This window comes from Oryctolagus cuniculus, chromosome 4 (genome assembly GCF_964237555.1).
Source record: "Oryctolagus cuniculus chromosome 4, mOryCun1.1, whole genome shotgun sequence".
Lineage (NCBI taxonomy): Eukaryota > Metazoa > Chordata > Mammalia > Lagomorpha > Leporidae > Oryctolagus > Oryctolagus cuniculus.
In genome coordinates, this window is record NC_091435.1 from 53,267,534 (window position 1) to 53,283,802 (window position 16,269).

At 38.7% G+C, this 16,269-nt stretch overlaps 1 protein-coding gene across 2 annotated transcripts in view; it reads right to left on the reverse strand.

Annotated features, from left to right (window-relative positions):
- The window catches only part of DCBLD2 (discoidin, CUB and LCCL domain containing 2), a 91,045-nt gene that overhangs the window by 41,752 nt on the left and 33,024 nt on the right, over window positions 1-16,269 (reverse strand). For both annotated transcript variants that reach the window (XM_051859389.2, XM_051859388.2), the window contains exon 3: window positions 4,501-4,638. In XM_051859389.2, coding sequence (XP_051715349.1) covers window positions 4,501-4,638 — 138 coding nt within the window. The remainder of the gene's footprint in view (window positions 1-4,500; window positions 4,639-16,269) is intronic.

The following is a 16,269-nucleotide window of genomic DNA, read 5'->3' on the forward strand; positions in this document are numbered from 1 at the left end:
GTTTGCCAGACGTAACAAATTTATAATACAATACAAAAATTATAAATAGAAGCCTCGCTGAATATACTTGAGACAAATTCAGTCCCGTAAAATTACTCTACATTTAAAGCAGCAAACAACCTAAGAATTCACTCTATTTTCAAAAGCAGAAACATTCTATGCAGGGGAAAATAATTATAAAATTTGGACTCTGAGAAAGCAGTTCTCTACTCAGCCCTGTTTCATTTACAAGTTTATGTAATCTGATGTAAGAAGGAAGAAATGGAAAATATTTGCAAAAAATGTGGCTAAAAAGCAGAGCAACCTGAAAATTTATTAGTATTGCTGTTAGTTCTAAAAATAATCTATCATATAATAACAATAACCTTGTCAAATGAGAATATTTTCCAGGCTCAGCTGCTCAGAAGTCTTAAACACAGTCATCAGATTCTAAGGAGTGGCAGGCAAAAAAAAATGAACATAAGTTTATGAGTTCCAATTAGGAGGGACATTAATATCTGCGCTAGACTTTATTCCATATGAAATTTTAACCTGTTTTCTACTTTTCCTCACAAAAATAAAAGCAGATTGACTATTACAAAATTCTGGACTTGTGAAAACTAAAGCAGTGAGGCCTGCCATTACCTGTGTAGTGATGATTTCACAGACCACAAAAATTTCAGGATTGCAACCTTCTACCAGTGTATGTACACACACAGCGATTACAGCACATTTAATAAATGCAGCCTTGAAAGACCAGGAGCTTCCAGAGCAGGTGTGCATGCCTTCAGTTCACTGTTTTATAGCCAAATGACTAAAATCATCATTCAGAATCCTAGAAATGTTGAATCCACCATAGAAATTGGCCATTGCTGAACACAGATTCAAAAGTAGGAATTTAGATTATTCACCTATAAAGTTTATTTTATGTTTCAAGTCCTGTGGCAATTTCTAGGCAACTTCTATGTTATTAAATTTACTTTTTAAGAGTGAAAATGGGGGCCAGCACTGTGGGGTAGTAGATTAAGCCTCTGCCTGCAGTACTGGCAGCCCATATGGTGCCATCCAGCTCCCTGCTAATGCACCTGGGAAAGCAGTGGAAGATAGCCCAACTACTTGGGCCATTGTACCCATGTGGGAGACCCAGAAGAAGCTCTTGGCTTCGTCCTGGTGCAGCCAACTACTGTGGCTATTTGGAGAGTGAACCAGCATGGAATATTCTCTATCTCCACCCTTCAAATAAATAAATACATCTTTTTAAAAAAAGTGAAAATGTCAGCAGAATTTCTTATTAAACTAGGTGAACTAGAGATTGAGTGGTAGATCCTGCTTGTCTCAGTGATCAGCAATACTTAAGACTCCACACAGAGCTCCTGAACAGTGGATGCTAACATTATGCCCAGGATTTCCACAGAGGTCCAGCTATAGCTTCTATTTCTTAGAAAGTCCACTGGAATTTGATGGGATTATTCCAACTTGGAATAGAAATACTAGTCCCTGCTGGAAGAGGTGGTTCACAATGACATGCATCTTTGCTTGCTACCCAAATAGGTAAATGGGAACTTTTCTGTTACTGGTAGATACAGTTTTTGAAAAATTAGGTTTACAAGTGAAAATCAAGAGCTAACTAATAATGGAACAGGCTGGAAAGTACTGCTCAAAGATCAATGACAACAAGGAGGATAAAAAGCTATAAATTAAAATAAAAAAAAACAAACAAACTAGAAACAAAGTAGACGACGACACCAGGGAGGGTGCCCTATACATACAGCTCAGAGCTTCATCCAACAGGGCTTCCTTAGTTCAAAGCCTCTTACTTTATGGCAACTTAAACTCCAACAGGATGAATCCTAAATCTTTGCAACATTTCCTTCTAGGTCTGATTCTAAAAGCTTCAGAAGCCGTCACAAGTCTAGAGTTAGGTTTGTCACCAGACATCTTAGTTCAGTTACTTCTGATCTTGTCTCCTCCAACAGCCTTCTAACTGGCTTCTCCCTATTCTCACTTTTCTTCAACTCTTGGCAGCTCAGGAGGGACTGCAAAAAACCACCCAACACACAAGTCCAGTCACATTACTACTCTGCTCTAGCAGCTTCTGTGTGTTCTTAGGAAAAAGCTCCAGTGCTCTGAGTAACAAGAGCCACTCTCTCCACTCACTCCGCTTGAGCTACATCGGCTTTTTCATCCTAGTTTCCCCAGAGTTTCTTTTGACGTGAGACCTCTGCACCTGCTCTTCTCCTCCCTAAAATGGCCCCCCTTCCTTCTCTGCCTGGAATCTCTAATTAATCTTTCAGATCTGAGCTTAAAATTGCCTTCCTCAGAGAACTCTGCTTTTCATCAATCTTCTACTCCCTGCACCCCTGTGGCGGCCTACCATTTGCAGAATTCTTTCGGCATTCTTACCATAACTGCAATTAAGTAATCACTTGTTTAATGTCCTTTTCCAATCCTTTACCCCCATGAAGGCATGACTGCGTCTGTCTGTCTTCTTTACTGCTGCTTCCCCAGTGGCAATTACGGGCAAAATCGGTCACTACAGAGAGTATAATTGTGCAATTGGCTCTTGCACAAATGAATAAAAATTAGTCTATCTTACACAAAATCATGACTCTACAACAGATACTAGAACATTAACCTGTCTCTGTGAGAGTGTAACACTTGAAGCAGCTATTGAAGCAGGAGTTTTCACAACCTTTGTTCCCAAGTATCCTAAATCTTCAACTGGAAGGCTAAGCTGGGGACATACAATGATGTTTCTTAAAAACATTCACGGAATTCATCATGCAGCTAAGTTTCCTGGATGGAAACAAACCGAGGATCCCAACCAAAGCCAACTAGCCTTCAAATGAATGAGTCATTACAAGAAATTGTGACTAAAAGGCCACCCAAGAAGTAATAAATTCAAACAGTGCTCTTTTGAATATGGTTTAGCCAATTCTCTTTAGTTCAAATAAAACAAATGTCTGATGGATGGGACAGGACATGCAAAAATATAAGTAAGACTTCAGGAGACAGCTATGAAATGAGGATTTTGCAAAAGAGTTATGACTTTGGAAAGTGTGACTTGTCAGGAAGCTCCAAATTAAGGTGGATACTTCAGAAATATTTGGAAGCTAAAGTTCATCTGAAAATGCAATACAGCCATCTGAAATGTGACACAGAAGTTTACCCAACTGGAATATACTGATTCTCATATCTGAGACCACTATCAATTCTTAAGTTTCTTTCCAGTTTTTGTGGGTGAAAAAGCCCCACAATTTAAGTACCTATCCCTAGCAAGGTTTACTTTCAACCAGAGAGGATATTTGTTTTCCATAAATTTTCAACTCAACAAATAACAAAGAGGGAAAACAGGATAAAAACATAATAATCTGATTTTAAGACTGAGAAACTTCAGGGGAATAAAAAGCAAATTAATTCTTTATTTTCCTTCCCTCACTCATCCATCCAAGACTTTTCAGGAGTAAAATTGAAAGGATGGTAATCTGTTATGTTACTCTGGGTTCTGGAAGCTACCCTATGTGTAAGGAAAATGCATATACATGTGTACAATCGTTTTGAGATATTCTTCTAATAGCATCGCTTCTTAACCTTTGTCAGGCCACAGAGAACAAAGGATGTCAAGAGATTTTATGCGAGTCTTACATTTATCAAGGGCCCAAGCACTTTGGCCATTCTCCACTGCCCTCCCAGGCATATTCCCGGAACAAAGTAAATTTTGGATTCTGTTCTAGTTAATAGTCTTCTTTCTAATTTTACCCCCTCAGATCCTAAACATTAACAACTTAGAAAATATTTCATATTTATTTTGTGCTATCTCAGCTCTTTCAGGGTACTCGTGGTGATAGGAGGGACTATTCTGAAAAGCACAGTACCATGGTGTATTTTTTAAAATGATTTATTTATTTATTTGAAAGGTAGAGTTAGAGAGGCAGAGGCAGAGAGAGAGGGAGAGAGGGGAGAGAAGTCTTTCATCTGCTGGTTCACTCCCCAAATGGCTACAATGGCCAGAGCTTTCTCTGGGTGTCCCTGGTGGGGAGCAGGGGCCCAAAGACCTGGGCCATCCTCTACTGTTTTCCCAGGCCACAGCAGGGAGCTGGATTGGAAGTGAGCATCTGGGACTCAAACTGGCGCCCATATGGGATGCTAGCACTGCAGGTGGCATGCCACAGCGCCGGCTCCAGTACCACGGTTTTTAACATAGAACCATGAAATGGTAAACTGTGGAAAATAAAGCTCTAAACTGCTACATTTCAATGATTCATAGTTTTTTACAAGTTAGCATTCCAGTCTTATATAAAAAAATCATGACAGTATTTCCAATGCTATGGAAATGAAATTATATGCACTTTATACAAAAGTATACTCTTAATTTTGGGAATTCTGAACTGCACAGAATTTTGTCAAATTTATGTACATCTTATTCACTGGTCAGCCTTTGTGCTGTATTCCAACCTCAGATAACAGGTACTGAAAGAAACATTTTTTTTTTGTTAGCCATTTCTTATGTAGTGAAATTACCTTGTTTATCTACAACCGAATAGGAAGCCAAAAATCCGCGTCCAGAAACATGGATTCCACTCATAAACAGCACTGTAATCTCATTGCTTTTTGATTCAATTGAATGGTTCATTTGCAGCCCCAGACCACAGTATTTGCCTAGGAACAAAAGAAAAGTAGACACTTGGTATGACTCTCATGAAGTCCACAATATTTGCAATGTAGAGAACAAAAGCAGAATAATATGCCAAAGTAGGTATTAGATTACCATAAAATGAGTGGGATTTTTTTTAAGATGTTTAATGTTCAGAAATATTTTCTAGAGAAAATAAATTCTAATAACAATTCAACTGATTCAGAAGAAAAAAAGAACAGTAAATGCATCATTGCCCTTAAGAGGATTCAATATCTTGTGAAACACATATGTACTCTTTAAAAGAATAACTGAGATTTAAATAACAACTTCAAGCATTTCATGCAGGCAGGCAGCTCACAAATGAACTACAACCAATCAATAGCATTCGTAATAAGCTTTCGCCAGGGCACCCTGGATTCCTCACTTCAGAGCACCCCTCAAACATTCTTTTCAGTTTCAGTCAATCCCTTTAGGTGAACATATCTGCTCCCATGGTTTTAACTATGATCTGATAACTCCTACTTCCATACACTTTCCCTTGAATTCCAGCTATATATATATGAGGGGGAGGCAAAATATTCATGGAAAAACGGTTTTAAAAGATAACACAGAGGCTGGCATTGTGGCACAGCAAGCTAAGCCACTGCTTGCGATGCCAGTATCCCATCTCATATTGGAGTGCCAGTTTGAGTCCAGGCGGCTCCACTTCTGATCCAGATCTTTGCTAATGTGTCTGGAAAGGCAGTGGAGAATGCCCAAAGTACTTGGGTGCTTGCCACCCATGTGGGAGACCTGGATGGATTTCTGGGCTCCTGGCTTCACTCTGGACCAGTCCCAGATGTTTCAGCCACTTAGGGAATAAATAAGCAGATGAAGGACTTCCCTCTGTGTCTCTGTCTCTGCCCCTCTGTGTTTCAAATAAATCAGTCTTAAAAAAAGATAACAGATATTCTCCATGAGCTTTTTGAAGCCCCCTCATAAGTAAGTGCCTTATATTTTTTCATGTCTAACATATATGTAAAAAGTCACATAGTCTCATTCCAGATCTAAGTATACTAAGATAAAAAGATGACAAAATAATTAAAGTAAGATATCCACCAGTAATAAAAATGGATTTCCACATGGGCTTGTTAACTTGTCTAAAAAACTTAGGACAAAGAGCTCCATTACTTGAATAAGAGTCATGTGGACTTTTATGAACACCACTTTCAAGGGTGGTATTTCATTTTCTGAGTACAAAATCCTTAGGAGTCAAAAAACAAAAAACAAAAACAAAAAAACAATCCCACCAGAACTATTAAGACAAAGTCATAGGATCAATATATAAACTCAGTTATATTTTCATATGCAACAATCTGAAGAATTTTTAAACTATTCATAACAGCATAACATAAAAATAGAGATATTTTTAAAATGTTAAAAAAAAATCAACACACAGATAAACACAAAACACTCCTGAGAAACATTAATGCTAAAACAGATAGAGATATACCAAGTTAATGAACTGAAAGACCCAATACTGTTAACATGTCAGTCTTTCCTACACTGAATGTATTAATTCAAACCAATCCCTATAAATATCCTGGTGGTCCTGGTGGGCTTTTTCTTTTCTTTTTTTTTTTTTAAAGAAATTCACAAGCTGAGCTTAAAATTCATATGGAAATGCAAAGGACACAGAACAGCCCCAAAAGAGTAAAGTAGAAAACTGAGGCTTTATATTACCCAATTTTTAAACTTACTATAAAACTAGAGTAATCAAAACAGTATGGTACTGGTGTAAGGAATATATCTACACCTCTATTTGAATAAGTATGACATGTGGATACGGTCAACTGGATTCTGACAAGGGTGTCAAGCTGCCTCAACAGAGGAAGGATAGTCCCATCAGCAAATACACTAAACCAGCTGTACCTACATATATAAAACCAAATGAATTGAAAACTTTATTCCACAACATATACAAAAGTTAAGTTGACATAGATTATGAGCCTAAATGTAAGAGCTAAGGTTATAAATTCTTATAAGAAAACATGGGACAAAACTTAGTGAGTTTTGCAGACAATATTAACAAAAGGTAAATAGGAAATCTGGCTTCTGAGAATTTACCAAGTTAACACAGTGTGTCCAGTTCATCAGCCAACCCCAAGAGCGACCCGGGAACTGACTGGATCTCACTGCATTCTGTACTTTACTGCACCTAGCAGATGGTGTGCATCTCATCTGCCCAAAGATACTTGCAGTCTGGGCTGCCAGTTTTACTGCTGGTTTTCCTGAAGCCCTTTTTAGTCTGTGTGAGATTAAATTTTGGGACACTGACATGATAAGAACACACACTGTATGTTTCTGTGCCTGTGAATGCACTCATGTGCTCTCACACCCTTGTTGTATGGTCTTAAAAGTAGCATTATATGGTCCTGTCTCTCAACAATCCTGACAATTTAGGATAAAATGCATAAATAAATGCCTTTTATGGTAATAAAGTGCAGCAATAAATGAAAGCTCGGGATACATTATCTTCTGAATAGCTACAGTTTACTACAGCTAAGTTAGCAAACTATATTTCTACTATGGTAGATACTGTACCTGTTTCACTACTGTATCTCCTGGGAACTAACATGGTACCAAATGAATACTTGCAGAATTAAACTAAGCTTGACAAGCCATTCTCTTTTATTGCCAAAATTTTAAAGGACTGCATATTTCTATAATTATGATTTAATCTGATGTCTCAGGGTAGTTAAGTGCTGATAAAGACTTACTCCATGAGTAGTAACCTGACTTGCACATATCCTTGCCTTTCTTCTTATAAGTCATTTGGGTTATTTAGCACCTTAAATAGAGTGCATTTTCCTGCTCCTAGAGATAATATTTTAAAATGCATATGCATATCAGTAATGTATATATTTTCCATAACAAAATTATTTTCATAATTCTTAGATACTAATTTCTTGACTTTTAAGATATTTTTCTGCAGAAGTGAAACTTTTTAAATAGACTTTTGTAGACATTTTCTAAAATACTGTTTACCTGAATTGTGTTTGCAAAGGATTGATACAGTGTGCTCCCACTCAGAGTATAGAAGTAAGGGCAAATATTTTTGGCATCATGAGCTAAGATCATGGCTAAGATGGAAGATACTTTTCTTTGATAATCTAGAATTTTTTACTCTGCATAATAATTGTTTCTTTTTTATTATTGACTTATATATTTTTGCAAAGCACACAACAGGATTGTCACTGCTGTGTGCAAAATATAAGTATAACCTGTGTACTCAGAACATACCTGGTCTTAAGCTTCCTCTCTGGGCAGGCTTGACAACCTGAGCTATAAGTTGTATATGGCAACCATACTTTCTACATGGTTTCCTGTATTCCTGAAAAGGTGATTTGCATTCATTTTTACATTTGTTCCTTGGAAGCTTATATTTGTATGTGTGTCATCTTAAAATATTTAAATAAAAAGACTGCTTTCAAGTGGAAAAAAAAAAAAGAAAACATGGGACAAAGCCTTTGATTCCAGGGTTAAGCAGATATTTGATTCAATGCCAATAGGATGACCAACTTTTAAAGTAATTTCATCAACACTAAAAAGTTTTTTCTTCAAGACACCATTAAGAAAAGGAAAAGACAAGCCATGGTCTGGGAAATATCTGCAAAATATCTGATAAAGGACTTTATCTAGAATACTCTTGTAACTCAGTCAGACAATATAATTTTTTTAAGGGCAAATAATTTGGGTAAGACAAGGCAATCTATGGCAAGTAAGCACATAAAGATGACAATAGCATTCATTATTAGGGAAATGAGTATTAAAGCTACACTGGGGCCCCGTGCCTTGGTACAGTAGGTTAATCCTCCACCTAAGGCGCCAGCATCCCATACGGGTGCTGGTTCTAGTCCTGGCTGCTCCTCTTCCAATCCAGCTCTCTGCTGTGGCCTGGGAAAGCAGTAGAAGATGGCCCAAGTACTTCGGCCCCTGCACCTGCAAGGGAGACCAGGAAGAAGCACCTGGCTCCTGGCTTCGGATCTGCACAGCTCCGGCCGTTGTGGCCACTTGGGGAGTGAACCAATGGAAGGAAGATCTTTATCTCTCCCCTCACTGTCTATAACTCAATCTTCCAAATAAATAAAATCTTAAAATAAAAGCTACACAGATACCACAACATACCCACTAGAACAATCAAAAGGACAGTACATCAAATATTGGAGATGTGGAGAAATGAAAACCTTCATACTTAATGGTAGGAATATAAATGGTACAGCTGTTTTAGAAAAACATTTTGTAGTTTCTGAAAAAGATAAACGTAAACATAATTTTTAATACAGCCTTGCAACTAACTTCTAGTTATCTATCCAATAGGAAAGACTATACAAAGGTTCACAGGGGAACTGCACTTATCTGCCTCAAAGACACATATTCATCAGTGTATTAAAAAAAGTGGTAAACATCCACGCAAAGGAATACTATTCAATAATAAAATGGAACAAACTACTAATACATGGATGAATTTGAAAAATATTACATAGAGCAAAAGATGACATTTAGATAACATGTACAGAAAATGCAAAAAATTGGACCAGTGTTGTGGCATGGTGGGTTAAAGGGCGCCAGTTAGAGTCCAGCTGCTCCACTTCTCATCCAGCTCCCTGCTAGTGTGCCTGGAAAAGCAGTGGAGAATGGCTAAAGTGGTTGGGCCCCTGCCATGCACATGGGAGATCTGTGTGGAATTCTAGGCTCCAGCAGATAGAGGTTCTCTTTCTTTAACTCTGCCTTTCAAACAAATTTGTTTTAAAAAAGAGGAAAGGACAACAACAACAAAAAATTGTTTTGAAATTTGAAAGTCAACGTTTGAAAGCAAAGAATATTCAGTCTCTAACTTTTCAATTTATTTCACATTTAATAAACACTAAATTCTACAGCATATGTATGTCTTAGGCACAATAGATGTTCAACATGAAATATGTCATGCTCATCCCTTCTTTCAAAAAACACTATTGTGCACAAATAAAAGCTTCCTATTTTTTCTATTTTTTGAAAAAAATATTTATTTGAAAATAGGGAGGGAGGGAGAGGAAAAGAAAGGATATGAAACTGAATGTCCTATCTGCTGGTTCATTCCTCATACAGCTGCAACAGCTGGGGAGGCCAGGTCAGAGCCAGGAGTTCAACCTCGATCTCCTCATTGTGTGGCAGGGACTGAAGTATTAGAGTCATCACCTGCTTCCCCCCAGAATGTGCATTAGCAGGAGGTCAAATCCAGCATCCAGTGTATCTCTCCAATATGGGATGCAGGCATCCCACGCAGCATCTTAACCGCTGCACCAAATATCTGCTCCTTTTGTAATTATCAACATACCATAATTGTACAAATTTATACAGTAGTGTTACATTTCAATGCATGTATACATATACAATGAACAGCATAATTGGCCTGTTACCTAGACATTTATCATTTCTTTGGTTTGGGAACATTCAAGATCTGCTCTACTAGCTGTTTTGAAATATTCAATTAATTTTTGTCAACTATATTTATACTACTGTGCAACAGAATGCCAGAAGTTATTTCTCCAATCTAGCTGCACCCTTGTACCTGTTAACCATCTTTTCTCTCCATCGTCCTTCCTCCATACAATTTCCAGGCTCCAGTAACCACCATTTCTACTCTCTACTTCTGTGTGATCGACTTTGTTAAGAGCTTTCCAGTTTTTAAATACGGAATCAAACGTAAAACGTGGTTATCAACATTTTAACATTCATGCCAAATAACCCAGTACCAAAGAATCCTACAACACTCGTTATCTGAATACTGCAGTCTCCACCACCTGCAGCTCTGCTTTCCGGGGCCTCAGTTGCTCACGGTCACCTAAGTGCCAAAGATATTAATATCTCTGGTTCTTCCAAGAGAGACAGACTACATTCACATAATTTTTATCGCAGTATATTGTTATAATTATTCTACTCTATTACAATGTTGTTAATCTCTTATGGTGCCTACTTTGTAAATTAACCCTCCTCATGGGTATCTATGCACAGGAAAAGACATAGAGCATACAGGGTGCAGCATACTGTGCTCAATTGGGAGCCCTGGAGCAATTTCATCAACTACATATTTACATAAGCCAGTTACCTCTTCTCACAGTGATCAGCAGTTTCATCTGGGTCCATCAACGCTAGTTGTTTTTTGCCATTTAAAGATTTTATTACAACACTGGATGTATGACTTTATGACAATGCTGGACAGAGTGCTCACACAGCAAATACTGACTTACAGATATTTTTAGGTACAAATGGAAAAGATACTTAAAAGATATTTAGGCCATATATAAAAGTGTCTTTACCTTATAAAAATGAAATCATTTGCTGATACTGAAGAATTACAAATTATTAAATAATTTGAAGTACAAAAATATATTCCTGAAGTAAAATATTTAAAAGTTACATCTGTAAAAAAAATTTTTTTAAAACATTTGAAAAGTAGAGTAACAGAGAGAGAGAGAGAGAGAGAGAGAGAGAGAGAACCTTCCATCAGCTGGTTGACTCCCCAAATCACGGCAAGGGCCAGGGTGGGTCAGGCTGAAGCCGGGAGCTTGGAATGCCAGCCGGCTCTCCCATGAGTGGCAGGGGCCTGAGCACTTGGGCCATCTTCTGTGGCATTAGCGAAGAGTTGGATCAAAGTAGAGTAGCTAGGACTCAAACTGTAGATCATTTGAGATACCCATTTTACAGGCTGTGGTTTAACCTGCTGCACAACAAATCTGGCCCCTGAAAGTTAAACTTTTAAAAATCCTTTCAACAGGTAAAGAATCCTAAAAGTCTTTGCTATCATTTTTAAAATCAATCTTGTTTTGTGAAACTCAAAAGACAATGCTAGCACAAGAATAATTTTAATTTTTACAAAAGCACAATTGCCAACTCTGCCTTTCAAATAAATCTCAAAAAGGAGGGTTGTGGGCAGCGTTGTGGCATAGGTTAAGACTCCACCTGCAATGCAGCATCCTACATGGGCACAGGTTGAGACCCAGCTGCTCCAATTCTAATCCAGTTCCCTGATAATGTGTCTGGGAAAGCAGCAGAAGGTAGTCCAACTGCTTGCACCCGGAGACCAGGTTGATGCTCCTGGCTCCTGGCTTCCACCTGGCCCAGTCTTGACTGCTGCAACCATTTGTGGAACGAACCAGCAGATGGAAAATCTTTCTCTCTGCCTTTCAAATAAATACAAAATAAATGTCTAAAAGAAAAAAAAAAAAAACACAGTTGCTGACCTTCTAGGTGGTTAAATATACCAATGTACACCACATAAATACCTGCTATTATCTCTTACTCTTAGCCACAAGGGCTGTCTACTGCTACTTTTGATCACAGGTGTTACTCATTGTACAAGTAACACAGGCACTTGGTTAAAATTTCATATATATATATATATATATATGTTTCATATATATATACGAAGCATAGAAGAAACCTCATTCCTAATCTGGGCAATACACTAGTAAATTCTTTAATTCTACTTCCCCAGATTGGCCATTCAAAGGAAATCTGAAATCAACAAAAAGCATTTGATTGCTAACAACTATAGGATCTGATGGTTCTCAAAGCGAGCTAAAATCCCTAGAAATTTATCATACATAAATAAGGGAAGACTTTCAAAAAATAGCATAGAGATACCTATAGAAAATGTAAATATTAAAGTAAATCTATTATCTGGCCCAACATAATACTCACAAAACACTAATTTAGAGTCTAAAAGAATCGACAGTTCAGACAAATAAAATGTTTAAAAATTATTAGCCATGAGAGAAATGCAAATCAGGTCCACAATAACATTAACACTTTCCACCTATTAGGATGGCTAGAACCAAAAAAGAGATAAACACGTTTTGACAAGGATGTGGACAAATCAGAACCCTCCTGCACTGCTGGTTGGATTGTAAAATGTCCAGCCACTTTAAAAAGCAGAGATCCAGCAATACCACACTGCTGGGTAAAAACCCAGAAGAAATACAAACATAAATTCACACAAAAACTAACTCACAACAGCATCATTCATAAAAGCCAAAAAGTGCAACCCAGCCAGCATTCTGAGATATCTAGCATACAGCTTCTGGGATTTCTTTGGGGAGGTGCTGATAACCCTGAAGAAGGAACAATGTGATCTTTTGAGATCTGGGAAAAATGCGATGACCTATCAAGAGTCTGCTAAGGACAGAACAAATGCCTCCTGGCTTTGAGGGGAAGATAAGACTAATTCTCAAGGGAAACTGGTGCAGATGCAGTAGGGGGTTTGGGTGCAGAGCAAACTTGAACAGCAGTGAGTCAGGGAAGCTTCAGGGGACAAAGGTCTAAGGACTTCAGGAAAGCAGAGTTAAGGGTCCCACCAAAGTATGGTAGGGGCTGGAACTATTACCTCTTTAAAAATGATTTTATAAATGATATATTATTTATTCGAAAGGCAGAGTTAGGGAGAGAGAGAGATGGAGAGACACAGAGAGATCTTCCATCAGCTGGTTCACCCCCCAAGTGGCACAATGGCCGGGACTGGGCAGAAACCAGGAGATTCTTCCAGATCTCGCATGGTGGGTGCAGGGTCTCATCTTCCACTTCTTTCCCAGGCCATCAGCAGAGAGCTGGATCAGAAGTGGAGCAAGGGCTGGCGCTGTGGTGTAGCGGGTAAGAGCTACCGCCTGCAGCTCCGGCATGCCATATAGGCATGGGTTCATGTTCCTGCTGCTCCACTTCCCATCCAGCTCTCTGCTATGGCCTGGAAAAGCAGCAGAAGATGACCCAAGTCCTTGGGCCCCTGCACCCACGTGGGAGACCTGGAAGAAGCTGCAGGCTCCGGATCGGCACAGCTCCGGCCGTTGCGGCCAATTGGAAAGTGAACCAGTGGATGGAAGACCTCTCTTTCCCTCTCTCTCTGCCTCTCCTTCTAACTCTGACTTTCAAATAAATAAATCTTTAAAAAAAATGTGGAGCAGCCGGGAATTGAACTGACACCCACACGGTATGCAGGAGTCAAAGGCTGTGGCTTTACCTGTTACCCCACCATGTTGTCCAGAATCACTAACCTCTTAAAGTGACTTCATTCAAGAGGATAAACCAGTTGATGCAACTTTTAGGATGAAAGTTTAAGCTTCCAATTTTCCCATGCTTTAAATCACAGAAAAGACTTGACTATATGTACAGATTGTCCTATGTTTCAAATGATTAGTGATGCCACATTCTCTGAACTGCAGTTACAGAATCATGTTATTTTCCAAGAGTTATACAAAATTTACATGACTGTCATAATTGTTGGGTCAGTCTTTATTCCAAGGCAGCCTTATTACCACTTTGTCCATGCTGATAAAAGCTTTTTAAAAATCTATAAAACTAAGAATTTGGAAGACTCACTCTAAAGTGAAAACAAATTATCCTTACATAATCCTAACATGCAGACAAGCACTCAACACTTCAGGGGCACCTCTCAGTGTCTTGGCTCTTTCCATTTGATAAATGCAAAGGCTGTATGTATCTCACAGGGTCACAGGTATCAGGAAATGAATATAAATGTATATATATATATATATGGATATTTCATGTGTCTGTTCATTCATCCTTCCATGCATACTCTCACTCTGACTTTAACACATGCTGTTACTAAACCACTTTTTCAGTCAGCCTGTAGCAATTTATTTCTCTTCCTCCAGGAGTATTAGGGATTAATGAAAATAGTAACTTGTTATCTTAAATTTTTCCCTCTAGTAAGTGATCTTTTTATGTTTCTAAGGTATTTTCTTGACCATGGTCCCTGATTTTTTTTTTTTTTTTTTTTTAGAGTAGCGGTAGGCCTGATCTGATTAGATATGTCCTTTAAAAGCACAGTGTTTTCTCCACTTGGTTGCAGAATTGGAAAGCAGAGAGACGCCAGCTGGCCTAGAAGGAAGTGAACATGTGCACTGTGAATTGCCTGTCAGGGCCACTGCACGCAGCCTCTAGGAACTCAGAGCAGCACCTGGCCAAAAGTTACCGGCAAAATGGGGAATTCAGTTTCACAACTGCAAGAAAGTGAGTCAGCCAGCCAGTCAACTTGGAAGGGAAACTTGAGCCCCAGAAAATATCCGTATCCCCAGCCGACACCTTGATTTCAGCCTTAGAAGACTCAAAACAGAATTAAGTTATATCATGCACAGACTTCTGATCTACAGAAACTAAGACAATTGCATTTGTGTGTGTGCGTGTGCGCGTGCGAACGCATACACTTTAGGTTGCTAAGTTTGTGGTTATTTGCTATGAAGTAACAGAAACCAATAAACCAGAAATTTGCTTTAGTGTACTATAAGACTGCCCTGGCTTTTGGATGATTGGAAGTATAGAGCAGAAGTCGGAATCTACAGCTCACAGCTCAAATCTGCCGATAAATGTTTTTTATTTTGCCTCTTGGCCCGTATCTTGGCCTGTACAATTTTGGGCCATATGCTCTTCCAAAATGTTTAGATTAGTTGCCAAGATTTTAAAAATTTGACATAAATTTTGATTTCTTGGGTCCTCTTGAAAAATCACAAGGGAAAAGAATAAAGGGAAACTTGGCCAGTTTTCCAAATGGTTGTACCACTGAAAAGGACAGTGGCTGTCCTTACAGAGAAAACCACACACTCCAGTTTACCACAGCTCACCACTCCATACTTTCCCCAATTCCAAAACTCAAATATCACACATGATCATAGCAATGCTGTCATTTTACCCATTCATTTTTACCTGTTTAGGCCCTGCTGGCAAAGAGTTCGTACTGACTTGTACAGAGTTTAAACCGTAAGGTGTTCATGCCTCTTTCAACATTCATATCAACCACATTTTGGTAGAAGAACACCAACGAATTAAACTCCAGAAATTGTTAATGGGAAATATTCCATATTCAACAGAGAAGAGAAATGTATCTGATTTAGACAGACCAGAATTGGAATTAATATTGTTAGGAAACTTAAAACCTGATTTATGTTCTCAAGTAAATAAGAATTCAATCTATTGAGAGATGAGCCACAGAACAATGTTGTTCTTAGAAACATGCAACTTGGGACTGGCACTGTGGCGTAGCGGGTAAAGCCACTGTCTGTGGTGTCGGCATCCCATATGGGCTCTGGTTCCAGTCCCAGCTGCTCCTGGCTTGGGATCAGTGCAGCTTCAGCCGTTGTGGCCATCTGGGGAGGGAACCAGTGGATGGAAGACCTCTCTGCCTCTGCCTCTCTGTAATTCTGCCTTTCAAATAAATAAATAAATCTTTTAAAAAAAGAAACAGAAACCTACAACTTATGAAGATGGAGTTGAGGAAAGAGAGTTACCTGCTGAGCAGATGGGGGAATGGCACATGCTTAGAAAAGAACCATTGTTTGTAGACAAACTGACATAGAAAGTTTTCAGTACTGAGTACTGGGAATTCTCAAAGCAATTCAGTTTTTTTTATTTGACAGGCAGAGTTAGACAGTGAGAGAGAGAGACAGAGACAGAAAGAAAGGTCTTCCTTCCATTGGTTCACCCCCCAAATTGATATTGAATCTGAGTATTCAGGCACTATGCTTTGCAGGTGCTGGGGACTCTGGGATGAAATGAGATAGGAACACTGCCGCCCTCAGGAAGCTAAATGGAGGGGGACATGGCAGATGCATGACTGGCCCTCTAAA